The sequence below is a fragment of the Serinus canaria genome (assembly GCF_022539315.1).
Source record: "Serinus canaria isolate serCan28SL12 chromosome 7 unlocalized genomic scaffold, serCan2020 HiC_scaffold_29, whole genome shotgun sequence".
NCBI lineage: Eukaryota > Metazoa > Chordata > Aves > Passeriformes > Fringillidae > Serinus > Serinus canaria.
Genome location: NW_026108147.1, coordinates 1,080,455 through 1,107,377, shown reverse-complemented (window position 1 = coordinate 1,107,377; position 26,923 = coordinate 1,080,455). Strand labels below are relative to the sequence as shown.

The 26,923-nt window shown below is 47.7% G+C and overlaps 2 protein-coding genes across 3 annotated transcripts in view; both read right to left on the bottom strand.

The window, feature by feature from the left end:
* Nucleotides 1–2,901: 2,901 nt before the first annotated feature.
* On the bottom strand, nucleotides 2,902–5,391 carry RPE (ribulose-5-phosphate-3-epimerase). Of its 2 annotated transcripts, none has more exons than XM_030231724.2 (6): nucleotides 5,226–5,391; nucleotides 5,014–5,093; nucleotides 4,795–4,934; nucleotides 4,090–4,224; nucleotides 3,865–3,951; nucleotides 2,902–3,454 (listed from the first exon to the last, which is right to left on the bottom strand). In XM_030231724.2, the coding sequence occupies exons 1-6, from the start codon at nucleotides 5,345–5,347 to the stop codon at nucleotides 3,332–3,334; spliced, it is 687 nt and encodes a 228-aa protein (XP_030087584.2). In that variant the 5' UTR covers nucleotides 5,348–5,391; the 3' UTR covers nucleotides 2,902–3,331. The 2 variants fall into 2 exon arrangements, with proteins under 2 accessions (XP_030087584.2, XP_050843559.1); XM_050987602.1 differs by having other exon boundaries at nucleotides 5,237–5,369.
* Nucleotides 5,392–7,191: 1,800 nt separating this feature from the next.
* Nucleotides 7,192–26,923, bottom strand: part of UNC80 (unc-80 homolog, NALCN channel complex subunit) — a 91,211-nt gene continuing 71,479 nt past the window's right edge. The window contains exons 54-66 of the mRNA XM_050987536.1: nucleotides 25,153–25,278; nucleotides 23,161–23,284; nucleotides 22,226–22,432; nucleotides 21,793–21,977; nucleotides 20,782–20,947; nucleotides 19,510–19,689; nucleotides 17,994–18,132; nucleotides 15,897–15,953; nucleotides 12,055–12,136; nucleotides 11,410–11,521; nucleotides 10,025–10,257; nucleotides 9,367–9,504; nucleotides 7,192–8,892 (exon numbers count right to left, since the gene is read on the bottom strand). Of these exons, the coding sequence (XP_050843493.1) occupies nucleotides 8,623–8,892; nucleotides 9,367–9,504; nucleotides 10,025–10,257; nucleotides 11,410–11,521; nucleotides 12,055–12,136; nucleotides 15,897–15,953; nucleotides 17,994–18,132; nucleotides 19,510–19,689; nucleotides 20,782–20,947; nucleotides 21,793–21,977; nucleotides 22,226–22,432; nucleotides 23,161–23,284; nucleotides 25,153–25,278 (2,019 nt within the window). The 3' untranslated portion in view covers nucleotides 7,192–8,622. The remainder of the gene's footprint in view (nucleotides 8,893–9,366; nucleotides 9,505–10,024; nucleotides 10,258–11,409; nucleotides 11,522–12,054; nucleotides 12,137–15,896; nucleotides 15,954–17,993; nucleotides 18,133–19,509; nucleotides 19,690–20,781; nucleotides 20,948–21,792; nucleotides 21,978–22,225; nucleotides 22,433–23,160; nucleotides 23,285–25,152; nucleotides 25,279–26,923) is intronic.

Genomic DNA, 26,923 nt, shown 5'->3' with positions numbered 1-26,923 from the left:
GGTCAGCTTGGTGTGGGCTAAAGCAGCTGCTGGCACCTTGCCCACTGCAGAGACAGGTATTAGTCTGAGCAAGGGGAGCCCTGTCAGCTGTGTCCCTTCTGTGTTCTTGCCAGCCCTTGTGGGAACTTGCTCTTGCTTCATGAGACAGCAATAAAAAGGGAAAAGTTAGGGAAAAGCAGAGCAGGCCCAAGACAGAAGCAAAATGTCTATTTGGTCACTACCCCAGCCCACTCAGTGCAGAAATCTTTCCTCCAGCAGCTGCCTCTCAGCTTGGTTCCAGGTCCAGCCCTGCCCTTTCATTTGTCCCTCTACTCCAAGCAGCTGCAACCAGCACTGGTAGGCTGCTCCACTGCCTGCAGCCCAGGGCCTGGCACAGCCGAGCTCCCAGCTCCAGGCAGGTCAGTTCTGCAAGAATGCTGGTGCCATGAGGAAGCTGTACCTGCTGGAGGAGCAGCCTCAGGGCCAGGCTCATCCTTGAAGCCATAAAAAATGTGCAGAATCCCCTGCTTGTTTTCATGCCTTTTCAAAGTTTTTAACAGAAAATAAAACCCAGACAAACCCAACCTCTCTTTGGCTGTTAGCCAAATAAAGCACATGGAAAATGGCTGTTTGTGCTGCTCCTACTGCTGTGGCTGAAGGTATTAAGAGAGTGACTGTGAAAAACCAACCTAAAACCTAATGCAGCAAGGCCCCCCACATGGAAGTAGGTGTCTGCAGCTGTACAAAGCCATTTTCCATGTGTTTTATTTACCATGTTCAATTGAGGCTTTTTTAACACCACTTATGCTCTGCTTCCTGCTGCTGTGAGGGTTTAAAATGCATCCAGGATCTTAATGGCATGTAAGTACAAATAAGAATTTTTAACCCTATTAAAACTGAGCTCTGTGTGTCTCCTGCAGTGTTTTATCTCCCTCAGGGCTGTGGGCTGTACCATCCTGTGCAGCACGAGCAAGCCCAGCATCACTTGACTCTGTCCAAGTTGTTTTCATCCTGTTTTCCAGTTCAGGCAGACCTGTGCTGTCAGAGCACTCTGGACCACTCTAGAGCACGTGCCTCAATACAACAGTGCTCTCCCTTACTGCTGAAATCTGATCAGAGAATTGCAACATCTCCTGGGCCTGGGATTTATTCAGCCCTGGGTAGACCCTGCAAGCAGCTCACTGGGCTTTCATTTCAGCACTCACCAGTCCTGGGACTCAAGGCTTCTTCCTGACTACTGGAGGACAGGCCTAAACAGGCCCCAGAGAGATCCCTTCAGTAAATGGACAGGTGAGAAACTGGAACAGTTTCTTAAGTCTTAAGCATTAAAGAACAAGAATCATTCATCACTGTGATTTCCTGGATATGGTCACTAACAGATTTAACCTCAGATGGGTAAAAGCTGCTGCAGCAGGAATCACCTGCACAAACCCACTGGAGTGGATTCAGTCAGAAGTAATTCAGTCATTTTACTTTGAGTGTAACATCTCTCCCACAGGACTCCTAACCCAAGGGTCAGTGCAAGTACAAACTTACCATCCTTGAAACAATTACAAAACAGCTACAACCTATGAAGAGAGAACATACCACAGGGTTCCACAAAGCCTGGTACCATTAACTAGCACAACTTGGATGTCACCTCCAAATTATTTAGGAAAAAAGCAGAAATATTTTGATTATCCTTTCAGTCCAGCTTACACTCAACTGCAGGAGGTTAGTGTACTACAGCTGTTGTCCTACTGCTTTCAACAGCATGAAAAGCCACTCCACATCCTGAACTAGCATTTTCATTTCAGCTGGTGGCTGTCCAGCCTGCATTTAAGCTACCAGAGCCACGACTGTTTGTCCATGCATACACTGAACTCCACTGGCTCTTTCCAGAAGCATGGAAAAGCTGCTCTGACACACCCAACAGCCCTTGGGACTACAGCCCTCGTGGCCAAGCTTGCTTTTGGCAAACCTCTTCTGAAATATCTCTCAGTACAGTAAGTCCACACAACTCCATTTTTCTTGTGCTAGTTCCCAAGTGGAAACAGGAAGCAACTTCTGTTCACCTAAGCCACAATTAATCACCCAAAAAAAAATGTGGCAGTTCAGCAATTTGAGATACTTGTCTGGAGTACCTGAACTGGCCCTAGCTCGTGCTGCTCACCAAGTGCCCCTTGCTGCCAGGTGACACCTGCCCAGTGCTGCTGCAGAGAACAGAGCTGACTCTGGCCCTGTGGGAACTGCAGCTGCTGAGCCTCCTGCCTGACTGTCTGCAACCCTTCTGTCATTGCAACCTACAGGGAAAAATGCCACACGGAATAGCATGAAATATTTAAGAGCCAGCAATGCTAATGAGAGCCAAGGGAGACAGGTCTGCCTAAAAATGGCCTGCTCAGCCTCCCTCCAGTGCACTGTAGCTCACCTTTCATGTGCCCCAACAGGCCAGGTCTGTGCACACACCAACTGAAGGACTGATGACTGTTGCACAAGCTGTTCTACAGACCCATCTCCATTTCAATCCACATGTCTCTTCAGCAGCTACCCTTTCTGTATGTTACCATCTTCATCATTTACTCAGACACATGTACAAACCAAGGAGACTGTGCAGCTAGAAAAAGCTTTTTACTTATCTGAAGAGTATTAAAGCAACTTTCCCCTGAGGAATTCCATCACTTCCAGGAATTTCAGACACAGACTTCCTAGCTGGCTATTTGAAAGGTAAGTGAGGAGATATTCCCCACTTCATGATCTGTAAAGATGCTGCACTGACTTACCTGATGCTGGATTTCTATAATCCAAGTACTTCCAACGGAATAGAGGCAAAGGACAGGAACATTTCTACCATCACTGAGATTTTTTTTTAGCCCTCTTCAACTGCCTTTTCCCTAAACTTGCTCCTAAACCCACTTATTTATGACAGTCAGCTTCAAGAACTTAACACACCAAGGAAGGGGTGTTTAATGCAGTAGTGGAAAAAGTTTTGTAGGAATGCACAGATCAAATGACAAAATACAGACAGCAGAAGGCAGTTTGATTAAAGAGTCTTCCACAAGAGATTCTTGTGGTGATGCTACACTCTTCTAGCAAGCAACGAACTGACTGTAGTTCAATCCAGCCAGCATTAGAGGTTGTGCCACAAAATTAGCCTCCACAAAATCAAGAGACAGGTTCAAACCATTGCATTTCCAATCCTGAAAGACAGCCAGAACGTTTCCCACTGCTGCTTGCTTCGTTGCAGTGAAGGAATGCTTCCTCTGTTCAGCAGCAAGAAGTTTGTGTAGTTGGTGTTCATCCAGCCCCTGCTTATGCACGAGAAGAGGGCTCTCCTGCACAGCCAGAGCTCCTGGAACACGGCTGGGGAGTCTCATCGGTCCAGACTGCGCTTCTGGGCTGCCTCTGAGCACACGTTCCTGAGCAGGTTGATCACAGACCTGGGATCTGCGCTCTTCATGATAGCACTGCCAGACACAATCATGTTGGCACCTGCCTGGGGGACAGCACACACTGCTCAGCCACATGGAACACAGCCCTGCCTGCCTGGAAAACACTGCAGGTGGGAATTCTGTGCAAACAGGTGGGACACAGGTGTCATCCCCCTAACTGCAACCCCAAATCAAGTGCAGAAAACACAGCTGAAATCCCCAAATACATAATTTCTTCATCACACTGCTCCTATTTACACCAACATAAAAGAAACAAACTTCTTTAGCTTAGGGGAGGCTTCAATAGCCACTATTTTAAAAAAGGCACAAAATTAGACCTCAAAAAGATTTTGCTATTAAATGTATTTTACAGTTCCCTCTGGAAACTAAAAATTTCTCCTCAGCTTTATTTTCTGGGAGTTGATAAGTCTCTCAGCACAGTGACTGAGAGTGCTGCTCTGCTGCAACCTCTTACCTCTGCACACTTATGGATGGTGTCAGGCCCCACTCCTCCATCCACTTCTATATCCAAGGAGGGAAACTGTGTCCTGAGCCACTGAACCTGAGGAAACAGATAAAAAGCTGAGCACTGAGCTGCCACCCTACAGCTTCCCATACATCTAGACAAGGTTTATCTACTTCACCATTCACTACTGTTAATTAGCTTTTAGCTCAATAATTCAAGAGAAACATGGTTTACCTTTGGCATCATGTCTTCCATAAATTTCTGTCCTCCAAACCCAGGTTCTACTGTCATCACCAAAGCCATGTCTATCTGATTGGCCCAAGGTGCCAAGTGTTCAACCGTAGTGCCAGGCTTGATGGCCAAGCCAACCTGCAGGGAGGGAAGCCAAATCCAGGTGCACGTCAGGGCAAGACTGGCCTGAGCTCAGTACAGATTCCTAGGAAGTAATTACACAACTGTGTAATGGCAGGAAGAACAGGCTTCTTTATTTAAAAATTCCAGATTTTCTTCACTAAAACTGAAGACCCACTTCACGCACAGTGTGTTTGGGCTGCATGTGCCAATCCCAGACCACCTGAAGTGGGAACAATGAGTTTTTCGTAAAACCATGGAATCAAAATACCTTGAGGTGGAAGGGATCTACAAGGCGCACGAGGCCAACTCCTGGCCCTGCACAGACACCCCACCAATCTCACCCTGTGACTCGGAGCCTTCTCCAGCCACTCCTGGAGTTCTGGCAGCCTTGGGGCTGTGACCATTCCCTGGGGAGCCTGTCCAGTGCCCGACCACCCTCTGGGGTAAGAACCTTTTCCTGCTATCCAGCCCAAACCTCCCCTGATACAGCCGCAGGCTCCCTCAGCTCCTGTCACTGGTCACCGCAGAGAACCTGCCAGCAAGGCAGCTGTTAGTTAAAGAGAGCACAGAGCGTTCTCCTCTCACCTTCATGCCATTCTCCCGAATGTCCTTTATCAGTGCCCCGGGATTGTCCGTCGCTTCTAGATGGAAGGTGTACTGGTTTGCACCAGCCACTGCCATGGGCTTCACCCACTGCTCTGGCGCGGCCACCATCATGTGCATGTCTGGAAGAGGAGAGCGAGCGGGCAGCGGGGCCGGCTCCGGCCGCCGGAGGGGCAGCGCCCCGCAGCCCCCGGCCCTTACCGAAGAAGGGCTCCTGGCCCAGCCGCTTGCGCAGACTCTCCACGACGGGGTGGCCGAAGGTGATGTTCGGGACGAAGTGTCTTGGGGCCGAAGAGAGAGACGCGCCCGCCCACAGGTTACCCCGTGCGGCCGGGAGGAGCGGGCCGTTCCGCCCGCCCCCCGCGCCCCCGGCCCGGCCCGGCCCGGCCGCTCCCGCCCGTCCCCGGCGTTACCCGTCCATTACATCCAGGTGCAGGTAGTCGGCCCCGCAGTCTAGCATGCGGCTGCACTCGGCGCCCAGCGCCGCCAGGTCGCTGTTGAGGATGGAAGGACCGATCCGACACCCCGACGCCATCGCTGCGGCCGCGGCTGCTGCCGGGACGGGGGGCGGGCCGGGCGGGCGGGGGAGGGCTGGGGCGGTGCCCCCGCCATCTTGGGGCCGCCGCTCCGCCCTCACGGCCGCTGTGACGCGACACGAGCCGCGCCCTGAGCCTCAGACTGGCGGAAATAATACCAATAGTAGTAATAACCCTGCTGGAGGTGATTTTAAGTTCCCAACCAGGTGTATTTTGTCCCCCCCAAAGCACAGTTCTAGCCGCGCGCCGGCCCTGCAGTAGATGGGTAAACATTAACAGGCGCTGTCGGTACCCCGGAAGAAAACCGCGTATGGAAACCCTTCGGAGCGCCAGACACCGACCGTGTTACGCAAGAGGCTCAAACACAGAACTCTGTCCTTTGCCGTCGTTCCTTTGTATTTAATCTTCGGGACAACGTTTGCATAAATGCTGAGGCAGCGGGACCGACTGACACGTGGACAAGACAGGCACAGCCGGACATCGCTGAACACGACACGCGCTTAAGGCGGCTAGCACTATGGAAAGCAGAATGTCTTCACAGCCGGAACAACACCGCGTCTGGTACAGAGATACTGGAGGACAGCACAAACCAGCTAAAGCACTTGGTATAGCACTCAGCAGGACGGCATTAAATGCAACTGATACGACAGTAAAACGCATGGGAAGTCAGGCTGACGGGCTGGCCTGTCTGTGCCATCACTCAGCAATCATCCCACAAAACCGAAGCCAGCTGCCCAGCCACCTGGATAAAACTAAACTGCAGATTACATCATTTAGAAGTTGCATTGATTTCTAGTAGGGCAGACATTAAAAAGAGGCATTTTAGTCCTTGCTATGGCTTACAACTGTGGATTCACCCGTGACAGCAGAAACTTGAAACTTGAACGTTATATACATGGAATTAAATGAAGTAAATCACAGTTATTTTGTCATCTCTAAAGCAGAGAACTGTGGGAAGGCCTCTACTTTTCATTAAGGAGGATGCTTCCTCCTTTTCTGCAGAAAAGGTCACTCTATAAAGTGCACCATGAATTGTGTGTGTGTGTTGTGTCCCAGCCATTTCCCCAGACTGACAGTGACCAAGCCTACCTGGGGACTTGAAAGCAAAGCTGTGGGGTTTTTCTCATTTGTGCGTCAGTGTTAATAATAAAACTTAACATCTGGAATTCAGCAATTCTTGGAGTGACCTCTGAGCTGGGAGCTAATCTAAAGCAGCATCCTACAGGTAGCTGGCACAGGCTCCAATGCACTAAGGAGATAAAAGCAGTACAGCATGTTTAGATCAGCAGAGGAAACAGTTTGTTATCCAGGACATCCACTGGGACATTGTCACCTCTATTCCAAGACCAAGAACCCTTTGGAGCTGCATTAGAGCACCACCTGTACATTATATAGCCCCATATATATGGGGGATAGAGGTGGTGCACTATGAAAACAGTTGGTTTTTTCCAGCCCTGCTGTTCCCAAGGCATGCTGAGATTCTCCTTCTCTCACCAACAGTGGTAGCAGAGCATGCTCAGCCCCTGGGACAAAAATGGCTTTTGCTTTCTTCAGAGGTTAAATGTGAGTTCCCTGCCCAGAGTGGTGAGCACAGCTCCTGTCAAACGTGAGCATTTGGCAAATGCCAGGCAGCACAGCCTAAGGCTCCATGGGCTGCAGGGGCTGAAACCTGCTGCCAGGTGTGTGGTTAATGGTCTGAGCCCCAGGAGAACCTCTGGGCTGCACTACAGCAGCAAGGCAGCTGTCTGTAGGGCAGTACTTGAGCAGCTATTGCAGAGCCCAGGAGGAGAGCTGCAAGTCCTTGCTGTGGAGATGGCAGAAGGATAACATTTCCCTCCTTAGTAAGGCTGGTCTATGTTGACTGTGTCCAAATTGCAGGCCCTCAGGAGCCAAAGTGGTAATGAGCACGTTTTAGATACTCTCAGGATGATCCAAAACATTTTCCTCTGCACAATAATGACATGATTCTAAACCCCACTTAGTCTCACATGAGCCAAAAAAGGCAGTGTATGATTCCCAAGGCTCTCTTTGGGCATTGCTGATGATTTCATAGTTTGTTTCACAGCTATTTTGCAGTTTGCCTGTCAGCAGCTAATGTCTAAATTCACATTTCAGTGTAATTCCATGATGCTGCAGCAAAACCCTTTAACTCAGCTGTGACTTCAGCTTCAGCTGATCCCCCCAGGGATCTCCACCTTCTCTAAATGTTACACACATTTATCTCATACTTGCAGCCATGAATGTTACATACATAAAATGGAACCTTTTAAAATACAATCTCAGCATGCCAAAAATAGATTCTTTCATCAAGTTTCTGCCCTGCAATATCCATCTTTTGTTTACAATTTACATATATATTTATATATATATATAGTAACATGAAAATACCATCTATAAATATTTACTTTAAATCCCTCTACATACATCCAACAGCATCAGGGGAGCAGTTGCTTGGGGCCAGAAGATCCACACATTCCTGATGCAGTTTCTTGGAGTATTTTTTTAAACTCTGGAGATGAATAGCTGAGTAGATGAAAGCAGGACAGTGTGGGTTTTTTATACCACCTGCAGACCACTCAGCCCCTGCCCATCTGTGTCTGTGGACAGCACATGCATTCCTGCTTACACTATATACTGTATTTAGTTTTGCAGAGCAAATATTTTCGTAGCACAAGGGCAATATTTTACAGAGTGGAATGGAACTAACAGACAGAAGTAAACTCAACTGAAGTCTGCAGTGCCAAAAAAAATCCAATTGCTTTGTGGTGTTTACTGTTGCTCTGCATGTTAGAAACAATGGTCCCAGGCTTGAGAAAATCAAGCATTAGATTGGTACTTTCTGTCACTTTCTTTCAAGGTGTAGGAGCCTTGGAGTCAGCTGCTGTGGTAGCTCTCCTCTCAAAAACACTACAAAAATAAATCTGAGGCACAGTCCCAGAAGAGACTTCTCTGTCTCACACAGTCCAACAGCCCATTACCCAGCGAGGCTGCTGATCACAGTACATGGCTGCCAGACCAGGGCTCCATGGACCACGTTTGCCTACACACCCCTATCCTGAGAATTCTGTACCAATTCTTGGCTCCTGTGGTCCTGCCCTGAACTGAAAATAGATCTCACAAATAGAAATTTGCCAGTCTGTAGCAGCCGGCTGATAGCTATTTCCTGCTCCTGGATAATAAAGTGCTCTTGTTTTCATGAGTTACTGTTTAGCAGGGAACTCTAAGGAAAGGTAAACACTTCCTTCCTCCTCCCACTGCTGTACTTCCCCAAGAGTTACACATGAGATTCATCGAGATCAACGTCGGTCTCCCCGAGCTCCACGTGCGTGAAGCTGAAGTGCGTGGCCAGCAGAGGGTTCTCCATGCCGTTGTCCTCGCTGATGTGCAGGACGGTGTCGCCGTGCTGCAGCAGGCTGGTGGTCTCCAGCCCCGCGAAGTCCTCGGTGTCAGAGAGCTGCGGGGGTGGGGTGCTCTGGGCTGTGGTTGGCCGCGATTCCAAGCCCTCCTCTTTGTCCTTCTCCTCCTCAGCAGAGAGTGCCTCGCTCTGCATTGAGGACAGCTGGTGGTCAGGCTCAGAGAAAGCAGGAGGGAGAGGGGGGACAAAAGGAAAGGACACGGGTTGTGATGGGAAGAGGGAAAGGGAAGATGCAGAAAATCTATTTTCAAATTAAGAATCGTTACATTGACCTGGAAAGGAATGGCTGTACAGAAGCAGGGGCTTGACAGCAAACAGCCTAAAGGAGAGTTTGCTGTCTTTACCCTCCTGCCAGCTTTCATCACAGCGCTGTAATGCATCCAGCACTTCCAGAGCCTGGAAGTGGAGGGACACAGGCTACAGACACAGCAGTGTCGTTACCTGGCTGTGGAGGGACACAGGCTACAGACATAGCAGTGATGTTACCTGGCGTTGAGACCCAGCTACAGACACAGCATGATGTTACCTGGCTGTGAGGCACAGGCTACAGACCGCATGTCGTTACTGCTGTTGAAACACAGCTACGACCAGCAGTGACGTTACCTGGCTGGTGGAGGGACACAGGCACAGACACAGCAGGTCGGTACCTGGCTGTGGAGGGACACAGGCTACAGACATAGCAGTGATGTTACCTGGCTGTGGAGGGACACAGGCTACCGACACAGCAGTGACGTTACCTGGCTGTGGAGGGACACAGGCTACAGACACAGCAGTGTCGTTACCTGGCTGTGGAGGGACACAGGCTACAGACACAGCAGTGTCGTTACCTGGCTGTGGAGGGACACAGGCTACAGACACAGCAGTGTCGTTACCTGGCTGTGGAGGGACACAGGGACAGCACACGCATTATGGTTACCTGGCTGTCGAGGACACAGGCTACAAGACATCCAGTGAGGTTTACCTGCTTGGAGGGACACAGGCAACCGACACGCAGTGAAGTTACCCGGCTGTGGAGGGACACAGGCTACTACTAGCAGTGATGTTTACCTGGCTGTTGAGGCACAGCTACAGACACAGCATGGTCGTTACCTGCTGTGGAGGGACACGGGCTACAGACCCAGCAGTGTCGTTACCGGCTGTTGAGGGACACAGGCTAACACACAGCAGTGTCGTACCTGCTGTGGAGGACACAGGCGTACGACACGCAAAGTGTCCCCTACCTGGCTGTTGAGGGACAGCGCTCAGAATAGCAGTGTGTTACCGGGCTGTGGATGACACAGGCTACATACTCACATGTCGTTAACCTGCTGTGAAGATCAGCCACGACCATGGCAGGCGAGGAAGTCAGCCCAGGTTTGCCGAGCGGCTCCTGCTGGCCGCTGGCCTGGGGGCTGTCGCGGCCGCAGCCCAGCTGCTGTGCCGGCGGGTCCGCGGCGCAGGCCGGGGGTGCCTCAGGCTGCGCCTCCGTGAACGTCACCGAGCGCTTCTGCTCCACTGCAGGGTGCAAAGCCCAGGAAACTCAGGGTTAAAATTTGGGAAGAAATACACAAGAAAAGAAGAGAAAGAATCCACGGGGGCTTTACAACTAAGACAGGATTTGTGGTTCCTTCCATCTTTATATAAGCTGTCTCATCAGCATCTAATCTGAAAGTCTTTTCTCCTAGGTTTCCACTGCAGCCACAGGAAGACTCTGGGATCTCCTGAAGTCTAGCCAGCACAGCTATCCTTGTCATGGCTCGGTGAGAAAAATACCACCTATAACATCTTCCCATTCCAGAAGAATACACTGAGTTGAATTCCCATGTGATGCCCTCAAATATAAAAGAAAAACTGGCATGCAAAAAGGTAGGAGAATTGCCCAAGGTTTTGCTGAAAATCTAAGCAAAAAAAGTGCAACAGAAAACTCCTCATTCCTGCAGACTCAGTCCACTAGCCAGGAATAACAGAAGAGGACCAAGTAAAGACAGCTAGACTAAAAATTCAACAGTAAAACTGATATTCTCATTCCTGCTTTTAATTATGTTTTGTTAACTTTTATATTTCAAGTAGCTCCAGCAGTGGTGTTGCCCCAGTGCACTCCTGCTGAAACCCAGCAAGTTCATAAGTAACCTTTGCTCTTCCAGATGTTTCCTCCAATGCTCACTGCTCACTTCAGATGGTACAGAATACAGCCACCTGCTCAGCTTGGCAGTGCTGCCTGCTGGAAACATACAGCACAGACTGGAACAGTCCTACATTCATTTCCATATACAGTCCTTAGAGCTCTGTACTGCTAAGCTTATGATGGGCCATGTCCTTCTTTCAACTACTCTCAATGGCATCTTCCAAACTTGCACATCTGGAGGTTTTGGATGAGGCATCCTGACTAGAGGAAACCCATCCCCTAAATTCTCCATAAGTCTTGGAAACAAAATCATTCATTGTCCATGTCCTGTTTGACCTTGAAAACCTCTGGAGAAACCATCAAAGTGTTTTGAGGGGGTGGATTTCTGATAGGATATCCATGTACTAGGAAAAAGTATAAAGCTTCTAGAACTTCACTTTAATATAAGCTACAAACAACCTTCTATTCCTTTAGGCTCAAACCACATAATTTTCTACTTTCCAGTGCAGAGAGCTGGTTCTGGAAATGCAGCAGTGCCCTACCACAGGGTTTAGGCTTTGGCTGGATGCTCCGTCTGGTGGTTGAAAGTCGAGCTCCGTGACGGCTCCGAGGCTCCGTCTGAGTCTTCTGACGTGAGAGCAGCGGCCGTCGGAGCTGAGCATTGGAACAGAGAGTTAGCCTGATGTGTGGGCACACACTGCACAGCTTCTCCTCTGAGAGGAGAGCATCACTGTCTGTACCTCTCAGGGCCCCTCACTCTGCTTTTAGCAGATATGTGTTTTAAGGCCTCCATGGCTTCATATCAATTCGTATCATGGCATTCATATTTCCATTTCCTTCATATCAACTTCTGGGCTTTGAGACGTTTCAGTTTCAACACTGAATGCAGTGCAGGGCAGGTGGTGTGACCATAATTTAATAATAGTAATAAGAGAAAAGCCTGCAGAGGACAAGACTGAGGAGTTGAAAACAAAGGGCACCTCCTCTCTCAGGGATTTGCCTGGCTTCACACCTACAATTTCTGCTATGGTCCCTGCTAAGTCAAGGGACTGGCCCAGTACAACAAAAATTAGGTAGAAGTGACACATCCCATCCCCACATCATGTCCAAACAGCCCCATACAAGAAAAGCCAACCCAAATCCTAGAGCAGGAGAGAAGGTTTGTTCATTACTGCCTGTGTCCTCACCTGCCTCAGGCCTCTCTTCCGCCCCAGGGGCTGCTGCAGGAGGAGGTTCTGCTGTCCTGGCTCGCTCTGCACACTTGCCACCCTGTCAGATGGTGACAGCATTAGGCCAAGCACAGAAGCACGCTGCATTACTAGTGGGTGTCCTGGCAATTGGGACTAAAGTAAATAAATAAACAAGAGATCGACCAACCACTAATGGCACAGTCACTTCAAAGAGCAGCACTATCTTTGAAGGATGGGAGGGGACATGTCTGTTGGGTTGTGGCTTCCAGGGCTTGGGAAAGGGTGGGAGGTGGAGTCATGGTATTCAGGACTTGGCCACGCACAGGTAGCATCCAAATATAAATAACTGCAGGTTTCAGTTTTCAGTCATTGATTGATGCATCCCACTGAGCAGCACTCACTTCTCTGCATCCTTTGCCACATCAGAGAAGGCAGGAACATCAGCTTCCTAGCTCAAAAGCCTTCTTGTTTGCTTTTCCTTTATTCAAGGACAGTGTTGTAACAGCTATTTTTTTCCTTCCCAAACAAGACTCCGTGGCCTCATTGCAATTTTGTCATCTGTTTTTAATTTCAATTTAAGTCAACAAACAAAAAACAAACGCAAAGTGACAAAGGATCCATTCACATAATGGATGCATGAGTTATGTGAACAAGGCCCCCACACTCAACACTTGCAGCCTCAAGTCTTTTTGTGACTAACAAACAAAAGAGACAAGTAAACAAAAATTAGATATAGATAGATAGATAGATAGATAGATAGATAGATAGATAGATAGATAGATAGATAGATAGATAGATAGATAGATAAACAAATATACTGGCACAAAATATCTGAAAACCTGCAGTAGAAGAAACTTTAGCAATAAAACATACTCAGCTATGTACCATCTCATACTACCATCCAACTGACCATTCAACCTACTTAATATAAAATACCAGCCTCCCCTCATTTTTATCAAAGCACTGTTTTCCTCCAAACACTAGCATTCAGCAGTCACAAAACAGTTTAGCTGAGAGACTTATGATTACAATAGTCACTAAGAGTTATGACAGACTTGTTTTAACTCAGGCAGCTGCTTTTTTTAAGCCAGACTGGAATCCACTGAGCAACATGTCCTGTCTAAGCAACCTAGCTTAGCTGGTACACACAGTGTTCAAGATTCAGTATTGCAACATTATTTTCTCTAGATACTTCCCTTGGATCTGCCTGGAGTTTGCAGAACCACCAAGAGAATGAAGGCTAATCACTGACCGTGCAGGAGTGGAGGAAGAAGACAAACCTAGGGACATGGTCAGACAGGACATGGAGGATGGCTGTGGAGAGGCTTACAAAGCTTTGTCTTCTGAGCAGCTCATTCTTCACTTTGGCAGAGTTACTGATTGTCCTTAGAAGGTTTGGTGGACCAGAACATGGAGGGTGTCCTGCTCTGCTTTGGGGCTGTTGGGGTTTAGGATTTTTCCTTTGGTTTCTTTCTCTCATGGAATTTTGTCTCATCCATAACAACTGATACTTAAGAGAGACAAGAGAAGTTTCCATGGGGAGGGTGCAGCTGGCCACTCTCCTAACTGAGGGGTTTCTGTTGGAGGGGCAGAGATAGGACGAGAATTGGGCTGGGGAAGAGGGGCTGGCAGCTCCTGGCTCTCTGGGCTTCGGAGGAGGACAGCGGAGCTGCTGCCTGGGGAGGGAATTCTCTGCTGCCACCAGGGCCCAGCCTGTCCTGTTTCTCCTGCTGTGGCTGAGCGTTTGCTCATGAGAGCAGCCATTGAGCTGGGACCTTAGTGGCACCCTGCCTCACTGGAAAGGACCCTTGCCGTCTGTTGGGTGCCTCAGGGAAACAGACGGGACCACCTTCCTGGAGGGTGTGTACAGCAGCTGCTGTGGAGGAACCCTGCTGCTGATGCCTCAAGCTTTTTTCACTGCACTCTGACCCACAGCCCCTGCCTGCCAGGACACTCCGTGGCTGCTGCAGCTGCAGAGTTTCTGCTACCTCTTATTTACCACCCTGGGCGAGCCCTCCCTGCTGCTCCAGGGTCCTGCACAGCCCCTCTTCCCCTTCAGCCTGGCCGCCATTGCCATGAGGGACCGTGCTGCCTGCTGCAGCTGGAACATCTTTTCCTCCTCACAGAGATCTAACCAAGTCTTTTCAGACATATCTGCAGTGTCTTCATTCTTTCTTAAAGCTTTGCAGCCCGTCCTTAAGACATTAGTGCCTGCTCCTTGAAAAGTATGATAAACCTCAGCAGAACTGACTCCCAAGTGCATCTGCTCACCAATTTGCTTTAGATCTCTGTACCATAGAGCAGGGTGGAGCATTGTGTCCTAGTCCCTGGAGAAAATTTTTGTGACAGGAATTAATAGGAGCCCATTGTGCAGCTGATTACATTTCAGGGTTCAGAATAAATTATTGTGTTTGAACACATTTATTGACTTAGGTGTCTCATAGTACTCAGCCTCACCACTGTAATTAGGATTGGCTACCCCCTACTTAACAAGATCAAAATATTTCAAAACCAGCACTGATGTAACCAAGTATCAGGTCATTATGGCCTTAGCTCAGGTACAGACCTTCCCCTGCAGTGAGTTTTTAGTGCTGCTAAAGGGACAGAACAGAAGTTCTTTGACTGAATGATTTCTCTTCACCTCTTTAGCTCAGATGGCCATGCAGTCCATCTTACTTTGTCAAAAAAGCAGGTAACAGCACTCCTGCCTCTGCCAAGAAGCTGATGTCTTTTCCTAACCCATCACAGACCAGTCTGCCAGAGCAGGGCTCACACACACAGGACACCATGTTGCATGGAATGAGCTCATTGTGGTGACAGCACTGGTGATAAACTCTCCTTTGGTCAGCTCAGGAGAGTGAACAAACACACACAGCAGCCTGTTCCCATCCCAAAAAGCCACTACCAACATGGAAACCCAAGCTAATGGAACAGAAAGCATTCACACAAACGCCTCTCAACATATCCACAGCTTCCACTGGTGCAGGAATGAAACAGCAAGTTACCCTCCATGTCGCCAGTGTACGGGGCCATGCTCTCCTGGGAGGAAACAGAGATGCTCTTGGGACTACAACAGCTCTCCTGCCTCAAGAGGATGGGTTGAGAGGCAGGGAGAATGATTAACATGACAGATCTGGGTGTTAAAGGTACAGCCTTCCCTTCTAAGTTCACTCCTGAGCTGTTTGTGTTTGCTTCCCTGTCTGTGGGTAATGAGGAACAGCTAGACCTGAACTCCAGCACTAACAGAGCCATTTCAGATCTGTATTTATGGTGTCCACCTGCAAGATTTCTAAGGTGTCATTTGAGAATTGAAAATGCTTTGCAAAATTAACGAGAATTATTGTAAAGCACCCACAAAACACTATATTCCACAGGACTTACCATAATTAGTTTTATCAGTGAATGGTAAAAAACTCAGATTGATATGAAGTCTTTTGTGGTGACAGCATTGTGAGATGAATGAAAAAACAGATGTCTCCCTTTTACATAAGCCTCCAGACTAATGCTTCTAACAGGATACAGCTAATGCCTTGTGGATCATCTTTCTCATGCCTTCCAAGCAATTGTTAAACAAGGTGAAAACCCCAAGGCCAGCCTGCTGCTTCATTCACCAGAGCTTTTTCTTTCCCCTTCTCCTTAGCCTTCTCAAAGGTATTGGCAATCAAAGCTGAAAACTGAAGGTGGGCTGCTACACCTTTGACTTGCAGGCCTGAATATTGATGAGCCACAAGAGACAGAGATGGAGAGAGTGACAAAAGGTGAGGGGGAAGAGACAGGAGGTTGGAAACAGCTCGTTTCCCAGCACACACACTGACAGACAGGTAGTGTTCACACTGTACCTAGAGAGGCTGCCCTCAGTGGCCAGGCTCGGGGAGTCATCGAGGACATTAGGTTCACTGCAGGAGGGGCAGGGAGATTAAGAATTTAGGGAAAGAAAATGCAAAAAGCATGCGCTTGTCTCTGTTTTCAAGGGAAAAAAAAAATATCAACGGAATAAAAAGAGTAAAAAGAGGAGGGTAACATTAATTGGTCTCACACGCTCAACGGCACAAATATGACTCAGAGGAGCTGAAAGAACATCTGATAACAGCAGCAGTCTTTAGAGAGAGTTCACACTGCATGAAGCCTTCCACATCTCTGCTGAGATTTGGGGAGCTGAGAAGTTCAACAGGATGTGTTTCTGAAGGAAATAAGGCAGGGAACTGCTTTCAAAGCTACTTTCCTGCAGCAATTTTGGTTTATTTCAGTTCTATTTACTTTCAGCTTCAGAGAAAGCTTTTTTTCCCTTCGCCATGAGCCACATCTTCCTTGAGGGAGGGCTGATCTATCTCCCATGAGCTACAGACCACTCTCCTGTTGGTGCAACTCCAAGGATAAACATCCAGGAAACGAGGTCTCATAGTGCAATGAAACTGTAAATAAACAGCTGGCAAGGGTCTTGGCAAAGGGACACAATTCCAATGCAGCCATCAGGCAGGAGCAGCCTGCTCAGGCCATAGGAAAAACATGAAAGAAAGAGAAAGAAAGAAAGGAAGGAAGAAAGGAAGGAAGGAAAGTAGTCTGCTGGGTCACCAGCAGGAAAGTAGTAATAATATTACTTAGCATTAATTAGCTTACATTTGTGAGGCAGCCTGAAAGCCCAGAGACCATCCATAACTCAAAGGGCAGGATGCTGAGGACTATGATTATGCTTTCTGAGCTGGTCCCTCCCCTACCCAAATGAAAAGTGATTCTCCTGCTATACCATACACTTAAAAAGTAGAGAGTGAAGCTCTGTGTTAATTAAAGTCTGTTTTTGTCAGCATCACCGTGATTTAGGATAGCACAAAGCTCTCAGTCAGCTGTGACTCGTATGAAGTTTATGCATTGAAGATGGTAGTGAAAGATTGAGGGACATGCAGTCTTGCATATTAATTTTTCAAGGGACAAAGGGACTGAATCAACTGTGTTCAAGAGTCAAATGAGTTCCTGTAAGTCCTTTTGTGAAAACCTCCAGATAAAATCTGTGTCATTTCTCTCTTGTAAATCACTTCTCCTGTCTCTGCTGGTAGGTACCACAACTGTTCATTTTCCTTCATCTATCAAAGTTCTTTCTTTAACTCCGAGCAAGAATGGGGAGGGAACAAAGTTGTTTGATTTTCCAGGAGTGGTGAAGACATAATGTAGAATATATATTTTTAAAGGTTCAAAGGAAATAACATAAATTAATATGTCCATTGTCAGATATTCTTGGATAACTATGTCACGGACAAATAAAATCAATAAACACTGCTTATTTAGAAAAAAAAAAACATGTTTAAATGCAAAACCTCTCTCCACATCTTCTAAAGATGTACATTTCCCAACAGGCTCTTTCTCACTATTCCATGTCAGCCAGGAATAAGGCATTCAAAGTTATTTGTATCAACAAGTATTTCAGGTTTAAAACAGCATTAAATCCCATCTTTGAACATAGCATTTCATTTCTGTGATGAGCTAGTTACTGTTCTAGGAAGGACAAGGAACACGTGAAAGAAAACAAAGTAAATAAAACTGCCTCTGTCTCTCTTTCCCAGCTTCTCAAGATTGCTCCCCACTTCCCTACACAAACTGGGTATGGCCCCCTGGTTCAATGAATACCTCAAAACCACATTTCCTTTTGCTATTCAGTGGCAGCAGAGAAAAACAATAATGTAGAGTGTTTCTGAGATTAAGAGGAAGGCTGCTGGGGATGACAGCTTGTTTTGTGGACCCTACACAACACAGATCACCCTGGAAAATCATTATTTCCAACCCTGCAATCATTATTTCCAACCCTTGGTCCAACACTATTCCAGGATGAATAAACTTAGTATCACTATGCTGGTACCAATTCCACCATCCCACCTCTCTGATGTACCTGGGCCATTTCTGCTCTTGTTATTAAAATGGGAAAGGTGAAAAGCCCATGTTTTTACCTTTGGCTGGGTAGCATGCCCACCTCAGCCTGAGGTGCAGACATGCTGGAGAGATGGCTGGAGAAGCGCCTCCTCCCAATGGCACCCATAAGGTATGTTTCTTGTTCACTTACCACACTGGGCATGCTCAAGGAGTCATCTAGAAAGAGAGAAAAAACAGGAAAGGAGAGGAAACAACCACCCAAACCCCACCTGCATCCCAAAAACTGTCAAGAGATAAAAGGATGCCAAAGGTGTACCCAGCATTCACTTACCAAGAGCCCAAGCCTGCAAATTGCAATATTCTATTAGATTTTACAGCCACTGTGCAGAAAGACATACTCATAAACCTCTGCAGGGTGAGGAACCTGACAAACATGGGGCAGGGTTTATGTATTTTTTAAATGGTTCTCATGTTTGCAGAATTCAGCTTCCACTAGGGATTAATTCCTGTGATTAATAAATTCCTTGTTAATATACAGTGTTTCCAGCAAAAAGGTTATAACTGGACATTTTCCTGCTGTGAAATAAACTGCTGTTATGATCTAGCAAAGCACTGTGACAAACAAGCCAAAATACCTGACAGCAAAATGCAGAACTGACACCCTTCAGGACATGCATTTTAAAATGCCACCAAAAATTTGGATAAATTGACTCAAATACATCATACTGCAAGAGAACTATGCAGACAGCTGGATTGCAATCAGGACTGCTTGAAACTTTCAGTGCTGTATCAAATTTTATAAGTATCCAGAAAGAAATTACTTTATTGTGGTTTTTGCCACAAGTAAAGAAAACAAAGGAGTGGGTTTGTGTAATTTTCTCTCCTCTTTTTGACCTTTTTTCCAATTCTGATGTACTGAAATATTTTACAGCAGTATTTACCCAAGGCAGGGCTGAGGGAATAATGCCACAGTTCAGACAGGAAGATGGCACTTACCATTCCACATGGTGGCTCAGAATTAATCTGAGGCTGAAACCACATTTTGCCACAGTGAGTATATATCTGAAGCATGTATAAGCAGTACAGTTCGGGGTGGATTGTATAAACTATTCCATAGTTTAGTGGAATAAAGTGGGGCTGAACTGAAGTTTCAGGCTAACTGCTCTTTCCCAAAAGGCAGTTCCACTGTAACTGCATGGGCCTCTTTTGAGCCCCCCATCCTCACTCCTTCTGTTGATGCTTTTGGGGATCCTGCAGGAACAGGATCCCAACTACAGAGCCACAGCCCCTGCCCACTGTCTTGATGGCCAAAGGGAGGCCTGGCTGCCCAATAACTTGTCAGCACTGACAGTTGCACATCAGGCACTAAAATCCTCTGTGTGCCCTCCCCTTTGCCCTGCCACAGCTCAGAAGGCAGCAAAGAAGTATTTTACAACCCAGACTTCAACACCTTGTACCACCTGCTCAACCTCATGCTCCTGTGGGCCTTTTATTCACACTGGGACATGGGGCCAACTGTGCTCCCCTCCCAGATGGCCTCTGGGCATGAAGAAAACATCTTCAGCGTTGGGGGCTTGGTTTGTGGCCACATACTTTCTTCATCCTCCTCGTCGGTGCGGCTGAGCGTGTCCTGCGAGGCCTGCTGGGAGGGCTCGCTCTCCTGCTCCCACACCGTGCCCGTGCCCGTGTTGGAGCGGGACATGGTGGCCAGGCTCAGGCGGTAGGCAGACGTGGAGGTGCCCACTGTGCTGACAGATGTCTTCCCTTGGTAAGCTGTGCAAGAGGGGGAAAACCAAACCCAGGTCACTGGTGGCACCGGAGAGCAACAGCAAGCCAAGTGTTCCTGTCATACTGGGCACCTCGTTCTGTCTGGACTAGTGGGGCAGGGGGACCTTCTCACCCTCTACAAATTCCTGACAGGAGGGTGGAGCCACACGACAAGAGGAAATGGCCTCAGGCCACACCAGGAGGAATTTCTTCATGGAAAGGGTTTCTAAGCATTAGTATGGGCTGCCCAGGGCGGTGGTGGAGTCACCACCCCTGGAGGTGTTCAGGAAATGAGTGGACTTGGTGCCATGGTCTAGTTGACAAGGTGGTGATCAGGCAAGGTTTGAACTTGATGGTCTCAGAGGTCTTTTCCAACCTTGATGATTCTGTGATACTGTGACAGGAGTGGCAGAGGTGATAAAACACTAGCAGCTGCCTTGTTCACCTCACCTTTCCAAAATCTATGTTTTTACTTAGGCAGCCTGATTTTCACAACCTGTATTTTACACATCAGCTTCAACATTTAGAAACAAGGCAAATTATTGCCAAGGAAAAAAGACTGAAGCATTTCCTTTTCAGTTTGTTTTCTTAAGAACAAAACACATAAACTGCTTGCCATCTATGAGCAGTGGCTGCCATCTCGTGGCAACAGGGGTGGCTGTCACTGGAGAAAAGTCTCCCCTTGTGCAGGAGAGGATTCTGAATCAGCTCAGGGATGCTGATCTGGATATCACAGTACAGAAAAATCAGAGACCAGGAGGAAGGACAAGGAAGATCTGCTACTTTTTAACAGCCAGAGCTTTCTGCACAAGGAGCTTTGGCTTTACAGTGGCGTGGAGGGGCTGCACAATCCAGCTGAGACTGGACTGGGAACTCAGACTTGGTGTAAAAGTAGGTGCACTTCCCAACTAACCTGGACTTGTGCTGGCTGCTCAGAGGCAAGGCTGAGCATAAGCTCCAGGGGCAGGCTGGCAGGGTGTGTGCGGATTGCCCCATTCCCATTTTAGGCAGAGGCCAGGTCTGCCTCACAACTTCCTGCAGGAACAAGCAGCTGTTCCAGCTGGGCTGATGGCCCTGAGCTGTCCCTGCTTTCCTTACCAGACCCGCTGTGCACGGCCTCCTTGAGGATCTTGAGCTCGTTGTTGAACTCGGCGATGAGGGAGCTCTTGCAGAGCGGGCGCGGGATGAAGCGCCGCTCCAGCTGGTCCGAGATGTGCTGCCGGGCACTCAGCTCCTCGTGGTTCTCAGCTGGCTGGGCCAGCAGCTGCAAAAGTGGGATGTGTTAGCATTGCAGGGAGAAGGTGCCCAGGGAATTGGGACTAGTCTCCAGGCTAGCATGTGCCTGCAGCCAGCAGGCTTTGGAGGCAAGAGGTTTTCACTCCATCTGTGAGGTTTCCACCTGTCTGTCAGAGGAAATCTTACATTTGACTGAACAGAGATCAAAACCTCTGTGGCACAGGCTACATGGAGGACTCCCTTATGCTAAGCTCACAATCCTGTCATGAGACACTTTCTTCCACCATGATTATTTAGTCTGTCTGAGAGACAAGCTAGGCTAAATAGAGTACCATGTGCTAGTCTACCTGGTAACTGGCAAGGAGCTGTGATTAACTCAAACCCCAGGATGCCCTTAGCCTAGCAGCTGCCTGTTCATCCACAAAACTCCTGTCAGAACCTTCATCCAAGAGATGGAAAGGGGAGTGGTCCTTCCTGGCTGTTAGCTGTATTGCCCAGCTCTGTGCAGAAGAGAGATTACTACAAGATTTCTGCCAACACCCTCCCAGGTTCAGCACATCCACACTCCTTCCAAATGCCCTGAATGTCTTCATTCTAGAATTAAGTCCACATGCATTTCCCCCTCCAAAGGAACTAAGAGTAGCTGTACTCCATGGATCAGAGTTCCTGGATGACTGGCATACCCTGTAGTTTTGGCTAGGAAAAAGCTCTGTGATTTCACTTCAAAGGATTCTTAGGCCTGCTAACTTCTGAAAGGCCACTCACTCACTACATGGAGTTCTTCCAGCAGTGCTGTTCCTGTGTTCTCAGCTGGGGAATAAGGGCTAGCTTGCCTTCAGGGAGTGAGACACCAGGAGCCAAAGCAACTGTTACCTTGCACTGGATGAAGGGCCGAAGGAGCACAAAGATAGGGATCCGTGTTCGCACGATAAAGTCGAGGAAATCCCACAGGGCCAGCCCTCCCACCTTGCGCAGCGCCATCTCTTTGACTTGCAGGCTCAGCCAGTACCACTGGCTGTCCAGTTGGCGTTCAAAGCAAACAAGGATCACCTTCAGGGCTACAGGGGAACACACACCAGCAAAGGGCAGTCAGAGATGTCACCAGTGTCCCTCACGAGCACTGGGGGCAGGACAGGGGGCCACAGTGAGCACGAACCCACACGGGCACGCTTTGCCTGTTCGTGCATGTGCACGTCTCAGCTCTAAAGAGGCCAGTGAGCTCCTGCCTGAGATGGTTTTCTTTGGTTCTCTCTGCATCCTTGAGCACTCCGTCCCTTCCCAGTGGTGAGCAGAAGCCCTCACTCACCCAGGTAGGCAGCCTGGCTGGTGGATTCTGCCAGCCCCTCCCGGCGCAGGTCCTTCCCCGCGTCCCCCGGGGTGGAGCAGTGGGCGGGGGAGCTCTCCAGCATGAAATTCTTGCTGCGGGAAGTGCTGATGATGCGAGGTGGCAGGAGGATATTGATAACAGTCTGGAGCAGCAGTAGGACCTCAGGCTGCTCCAGCCAGGGGCTGTCTGAGATGCATTGGGAGGGGAAAGAGAGAGAAAGGTCAGGCTATGTCCCATCAGAGACACTCAAAAGATCCAGACCCTGTCCAGTTCCAAAAGGGGGTGCATCTCAAATGTCCCCTAAGCCAAAACTCCGTCCCCACACCTTGTTATGCTGCTTCTTCTCCTGCAAGCAAAGGCAAAGTTTATTTTAGCACCAACACAAACATTCACAAACACAGAGATATGCAGCACAAAGAAATGTCCCATTCAGGTGGTCTCATTTCCTTCAGGCATGCCCCTCTCCCTTTACTCTTTGCTTTCATTTGGGGATTTACCAGTGAAGACCCTCTAGAGCAGAAAGCAAGGAGCAGGACTTGTGCAAGACAAGTGGCATGGATAGGGCAGACTGTGATCCACGGGAGCACACAATTTCTGTGACCTTTGCTCCCCTCTGTGACTTCTGCTACAACAGATTTGTCTCGCCCTGCACTCCAGTTTCAAAAGCAGAGCACATCTCTGTAAGACCTCACACAAGAACCAAGGTACAGCTGAAATAAAGAGAAGAAATAATACCTAATCCCAATGGGGTTCTTTTCAGTCTCAGACCCAAAGGGCACTTAGCTGACATACTGCCAGTGACCAAAACCAAATTAAAAAATAAAAATCAAAATAAAATACAGAGAGCAGGGAAAGTGCAAACATCAGTTGTCAGAAAAGAGGGACAAAAACTCTTTTTGTTAAATTAGTCAGACCTTTGCTTCCAGATCCTACTGTGAGCACAAATGGAATCAGTAGGTTTAAAAGCATTCCTTCCCTTCTTTCCTGATTGGTGAATGGGGAGACGACATGGCTTAGGGGGAAATCTTCTTTCAAAGCCTGTGCAGTAATAATAAAAAAGGATTAAACGATTTCATCAGCAGATCACACACACAAGTCACTGCAGGGAGTGATGATCCCTGTTCACACAGCACCACACCAGCCTTGATAACCTGATTGAATGAGATGCCCTCAGACCACTTAGTCAGGAGTAAAGGGAATTCACAGGGTACCACAGGGATCACCTGCTCGTGTCATAGCCAAACATAAGAAGCTCACACTCCTAACTCCCAGTTATCAGTAACAGAATGAGATGTATCCCACAGGAGTCAGCTGAGTGCTAGTACTGAGCTCTGCACTGCTGTGAGTGGTACCAGGATCTGACACAGAGAATAAAAAAAGGAACAGAGGAAACTGCACAAATGACATTATCTAAATATTCTCCTGTCTGAACATGGAGGCTAGTCCCAAAACATATTTTTGTTCTGCCTCACTTTGTGCTGCCCTATCATCCTCCCTAAGACAAAGAATGAACTCCTGAAAAAGAAACAAAATGCATGTTTACTTCTTGACACACAGTCAAGCTTAAATTGAAAGGTCTTTCAGCTTCTTCTAGAGGAGGTAATCCTGCTAGCTGTCACTAGAACCTTTGCTCATTTACAACATCCCAGTTGCTACAGACTTAGCTGCGAAATGCAACTGAACCTTGCAACTCCTCAAGCTTGCAGACCTGGGCTGAGAAATTCTAGATGTTTTCTGATGGGGTGTGAAGTACTTCTGCTTTGTATTCTGCTGGAATGCAGCTCCTGGGAATTATGACTCGTGTTTTTCCTGACATGTTCGGTTTTCACTACATTTAAGCCCACAAACAAGTGAACAGGGAAAAGAGCACAAGTGAACAGGGAAAAGAGCATAATAAATGTTCCCTATAATTGAAAAAAAAGATTAATTGGTACCTATTTGGGGTTTTTAGTAGATAATACTTTACAGCAGGTGAAAGTAGCCTTTTGTTTTCATTTGTTTTGATTAAAGAACCATTACCTCAGAGCTGGAAGAAATCTGTTCTCCTTCTGTGTCAGTTTGTACCAAAAAGTCCTTTTGTACCTCATGCTTTGAGGGAGAGCTTTATGTGTTGGTAAGCCTTCCTTCCCAAGCCACCCTGCTCCTCAGAAATACCTGCCTAACTATTCAACTGGATGTACCAATGCATATTTTAAAATGCAAGTTGGAGCTAGATAAGGAAATCTGTCACTTCTTTGGTCACCATTCAGACTAATTTCATGCCAGTGGGGAAGGAAAGGGACACTGAGGCAGAAAGACTCTGTAAAAAGTTATAGTGCTGCTATGAGAAAGGAATAGTGGTGAAATTCTCCAAAAAGCCTGGAACATTTTTTTTTTTTTAATTCTGGCAACAAGGATACCATTGTGTCAGCAGCTGAAAAGCCAAGTTGCCCTGCTTTTTGTGTTGGCACACTGTGTAAACAGCTCAGCTAAGAGCAGAAGAGCACAAACTCCACTTTCAGTTACACACATGGTCCCACAGGAAGACAGGAAGGGTTGCATGGATGTGACCCAAGCCAGGGCCCATCCACTTGTGGCAGAAGTCTTACTCTAACTCCTCAGATCCTGCAGAGAATCCTGACCTGCTTGTCAGAGCCTTACACAGCATCCATCAGCCAAACTCCCTGGACTTCAATGGCAGTGTTAAGCTGATGGATGCTTGCTGTGGACTTGGCCCCAACAGATGAGTTCTGAGCTCAGTTCAAGCCTTCAGAAAGAAGAGAGAATTTACATGTCGCTTCTCGTTAATTTTTGATGCACATTCCACAGTTTTTGCCCAGCTTTTGCAGAAAGCAAACAGAGCACTGATGAGTTGGTGCCTCAACCAGAAGCTCTAGAGGCCTGGCCGTGGGCCAGGGCAGACACACCTGTATCTGCAATGCTACAAGCCGGACAACAGCTGTGCTGAAGGGCAGAGGTGGCGAGAGATAAGGGCTGAGATGAAGAAGGGGTAATCCGTCAGCCACACTGGAGGGTCCTACCACTCCCATCACCTGCAATACAAACAGAGCACATCACCACAACTGGCTACTTACAGTTTCATCCATGCCATATCCTCCAACGTCAGTGAAATGGAGGTGCCTTTCATTGAGCACTGAGTTGGGGTGGATCTAGCAGAACCAGCCCCCCCAGTGGTCCTTGCAGGAGCTGGGGCCAGTGAGGAGACTGTGTTCTAGCAGGGAAAGGGAGGGGGAAAGAGGGAAACCAGCATGGATGGGAGGAGTGCACAGGGAACCCGGTACATTTATAAATGTACCCAGTACCAGCCCTGAATGACCAGCACTGGACTGGTGGAACAGCTAGAGTTGGAGGATATGTCATTTGACAACTGTAACAAATAAAAATCTGTCATCAAAGCAAAAATTCTGCATTGAAAGTGGACATCTTTTCCCTTCCCTTGCTTGAAAAATAATGTCCTAAGTCTGACCCAAGCCAGGTTTTGTACAATGTTCAGATTCCTCTCAAGCACAGCCTGTTTTGGGGAACTCTAAGCATGATTCCTCTCACATGACTGACCCCAGATGTCTGAAGCAGAGTCACCTGCATGTGACCTGGTTGTCTGGAGCTCCTTGAATAATCACCAGAGGGAAACAGCACTTCTAGAGGAGAGTTGTTTGTACTGTTTGTGATGTGTGCCTCAGGAGGAATTAAATCACAGGCCTGCATATGCCTGTTTCTCACCATGACCAGACACATCTAGATGACAGGAACAGGGAGAAGGTACCTGGCAGACACCTAAGCTTATGGGAGATGAAAGCATGCTTCTTGTCCAAATTCAGCCTGGGGAAAAAGGCAGTAACCAGTTTTTTGCCAGAAAACCAAAGGACAATTTAGAAGGAAAAGTCAAAGCTCCTTCTTTGCATCACTGTGGATTATTATTGAGATATTTCCCCACCTTCCTGGCTGATTGATTTTTGGGCTTTGTGGTCTGCACATGATACACACCATGCAGTCAGTGCTCCCACAGCTCCCAGTGCAATAAGGTAAAATACTTGCAGCCTTTCCCCCCTAATTAATATTTTTGCACATGGAATGAAAGCATGCTTGTTTGCCCAAGTGGCTGGAGTTACATGGATATCAAAGTGGGGTCTTGTCCCCAGTGTAACAGCTGCAGAAACACCATGGCTTATCACTGAATAACCAGGCAAACTCTGTCCATATCACTTGTCTGCTGCAACACTCTAAGGTGTCACTGCCATATTTTCTGAAAAATCCCTTCACCAGGATTTCTTCTCCTGGGAAGCTGAGAAGCCTCAGAGAAAAATGTAAATAATAACTATCTGATTGCTTCTCCTGTGTTTGCTGCTGTGGAATGTGGTCTGGACATTGTTCACCAACAGGTGAATGTTTGATTGGTTTCATGTGAATTGTTTTTACTTAATGACCAATCACCATCAGCTCTGTGGGACTCTGAGGAGCCAGTTACATGTTTTTATTATTCATTCTTTTTAAGCCTTCTGTCTGTATCCTTTCTCTTTCTTTAGTATAGTTTTAGTAGGAAAGGATAGGATGGGATAATAAATCAGCCTTCTGAGAACATGGAATCAGATTCTCATCTCTCACCTCGTCCTAGGGACCTCACAAACACCACACTTAGGGGCATAAACTTTCCTAAGAGAGGGATCTGAATATTGTACA

Excerpts from the sequence above, each read along its gene's own strand:
- RPE (XM_030231724.2), bottom strand. The coding sequence starts at position 5,347 with ATGGCGTCGGGGTGTCGGATCGGTCCTTCCATCCTCAACAGCGACCTG. Across the intron at positions 4,935-5,013 it reads GGGCCAGGAGCCCTTCTTCG|ACATGCACATGATGGTGGCC; the intron begins GTAAGGGCCGGG and ends CTCCTCTTCCAG. Across the intron at positions 3,455-3,864 it reads CCATCCATAAGTGTGCAGAG|GCAGGTGCCAACATGATTGT; the intron begins GTAAGAGGTTGC and ends GCTGTCCCCCAG.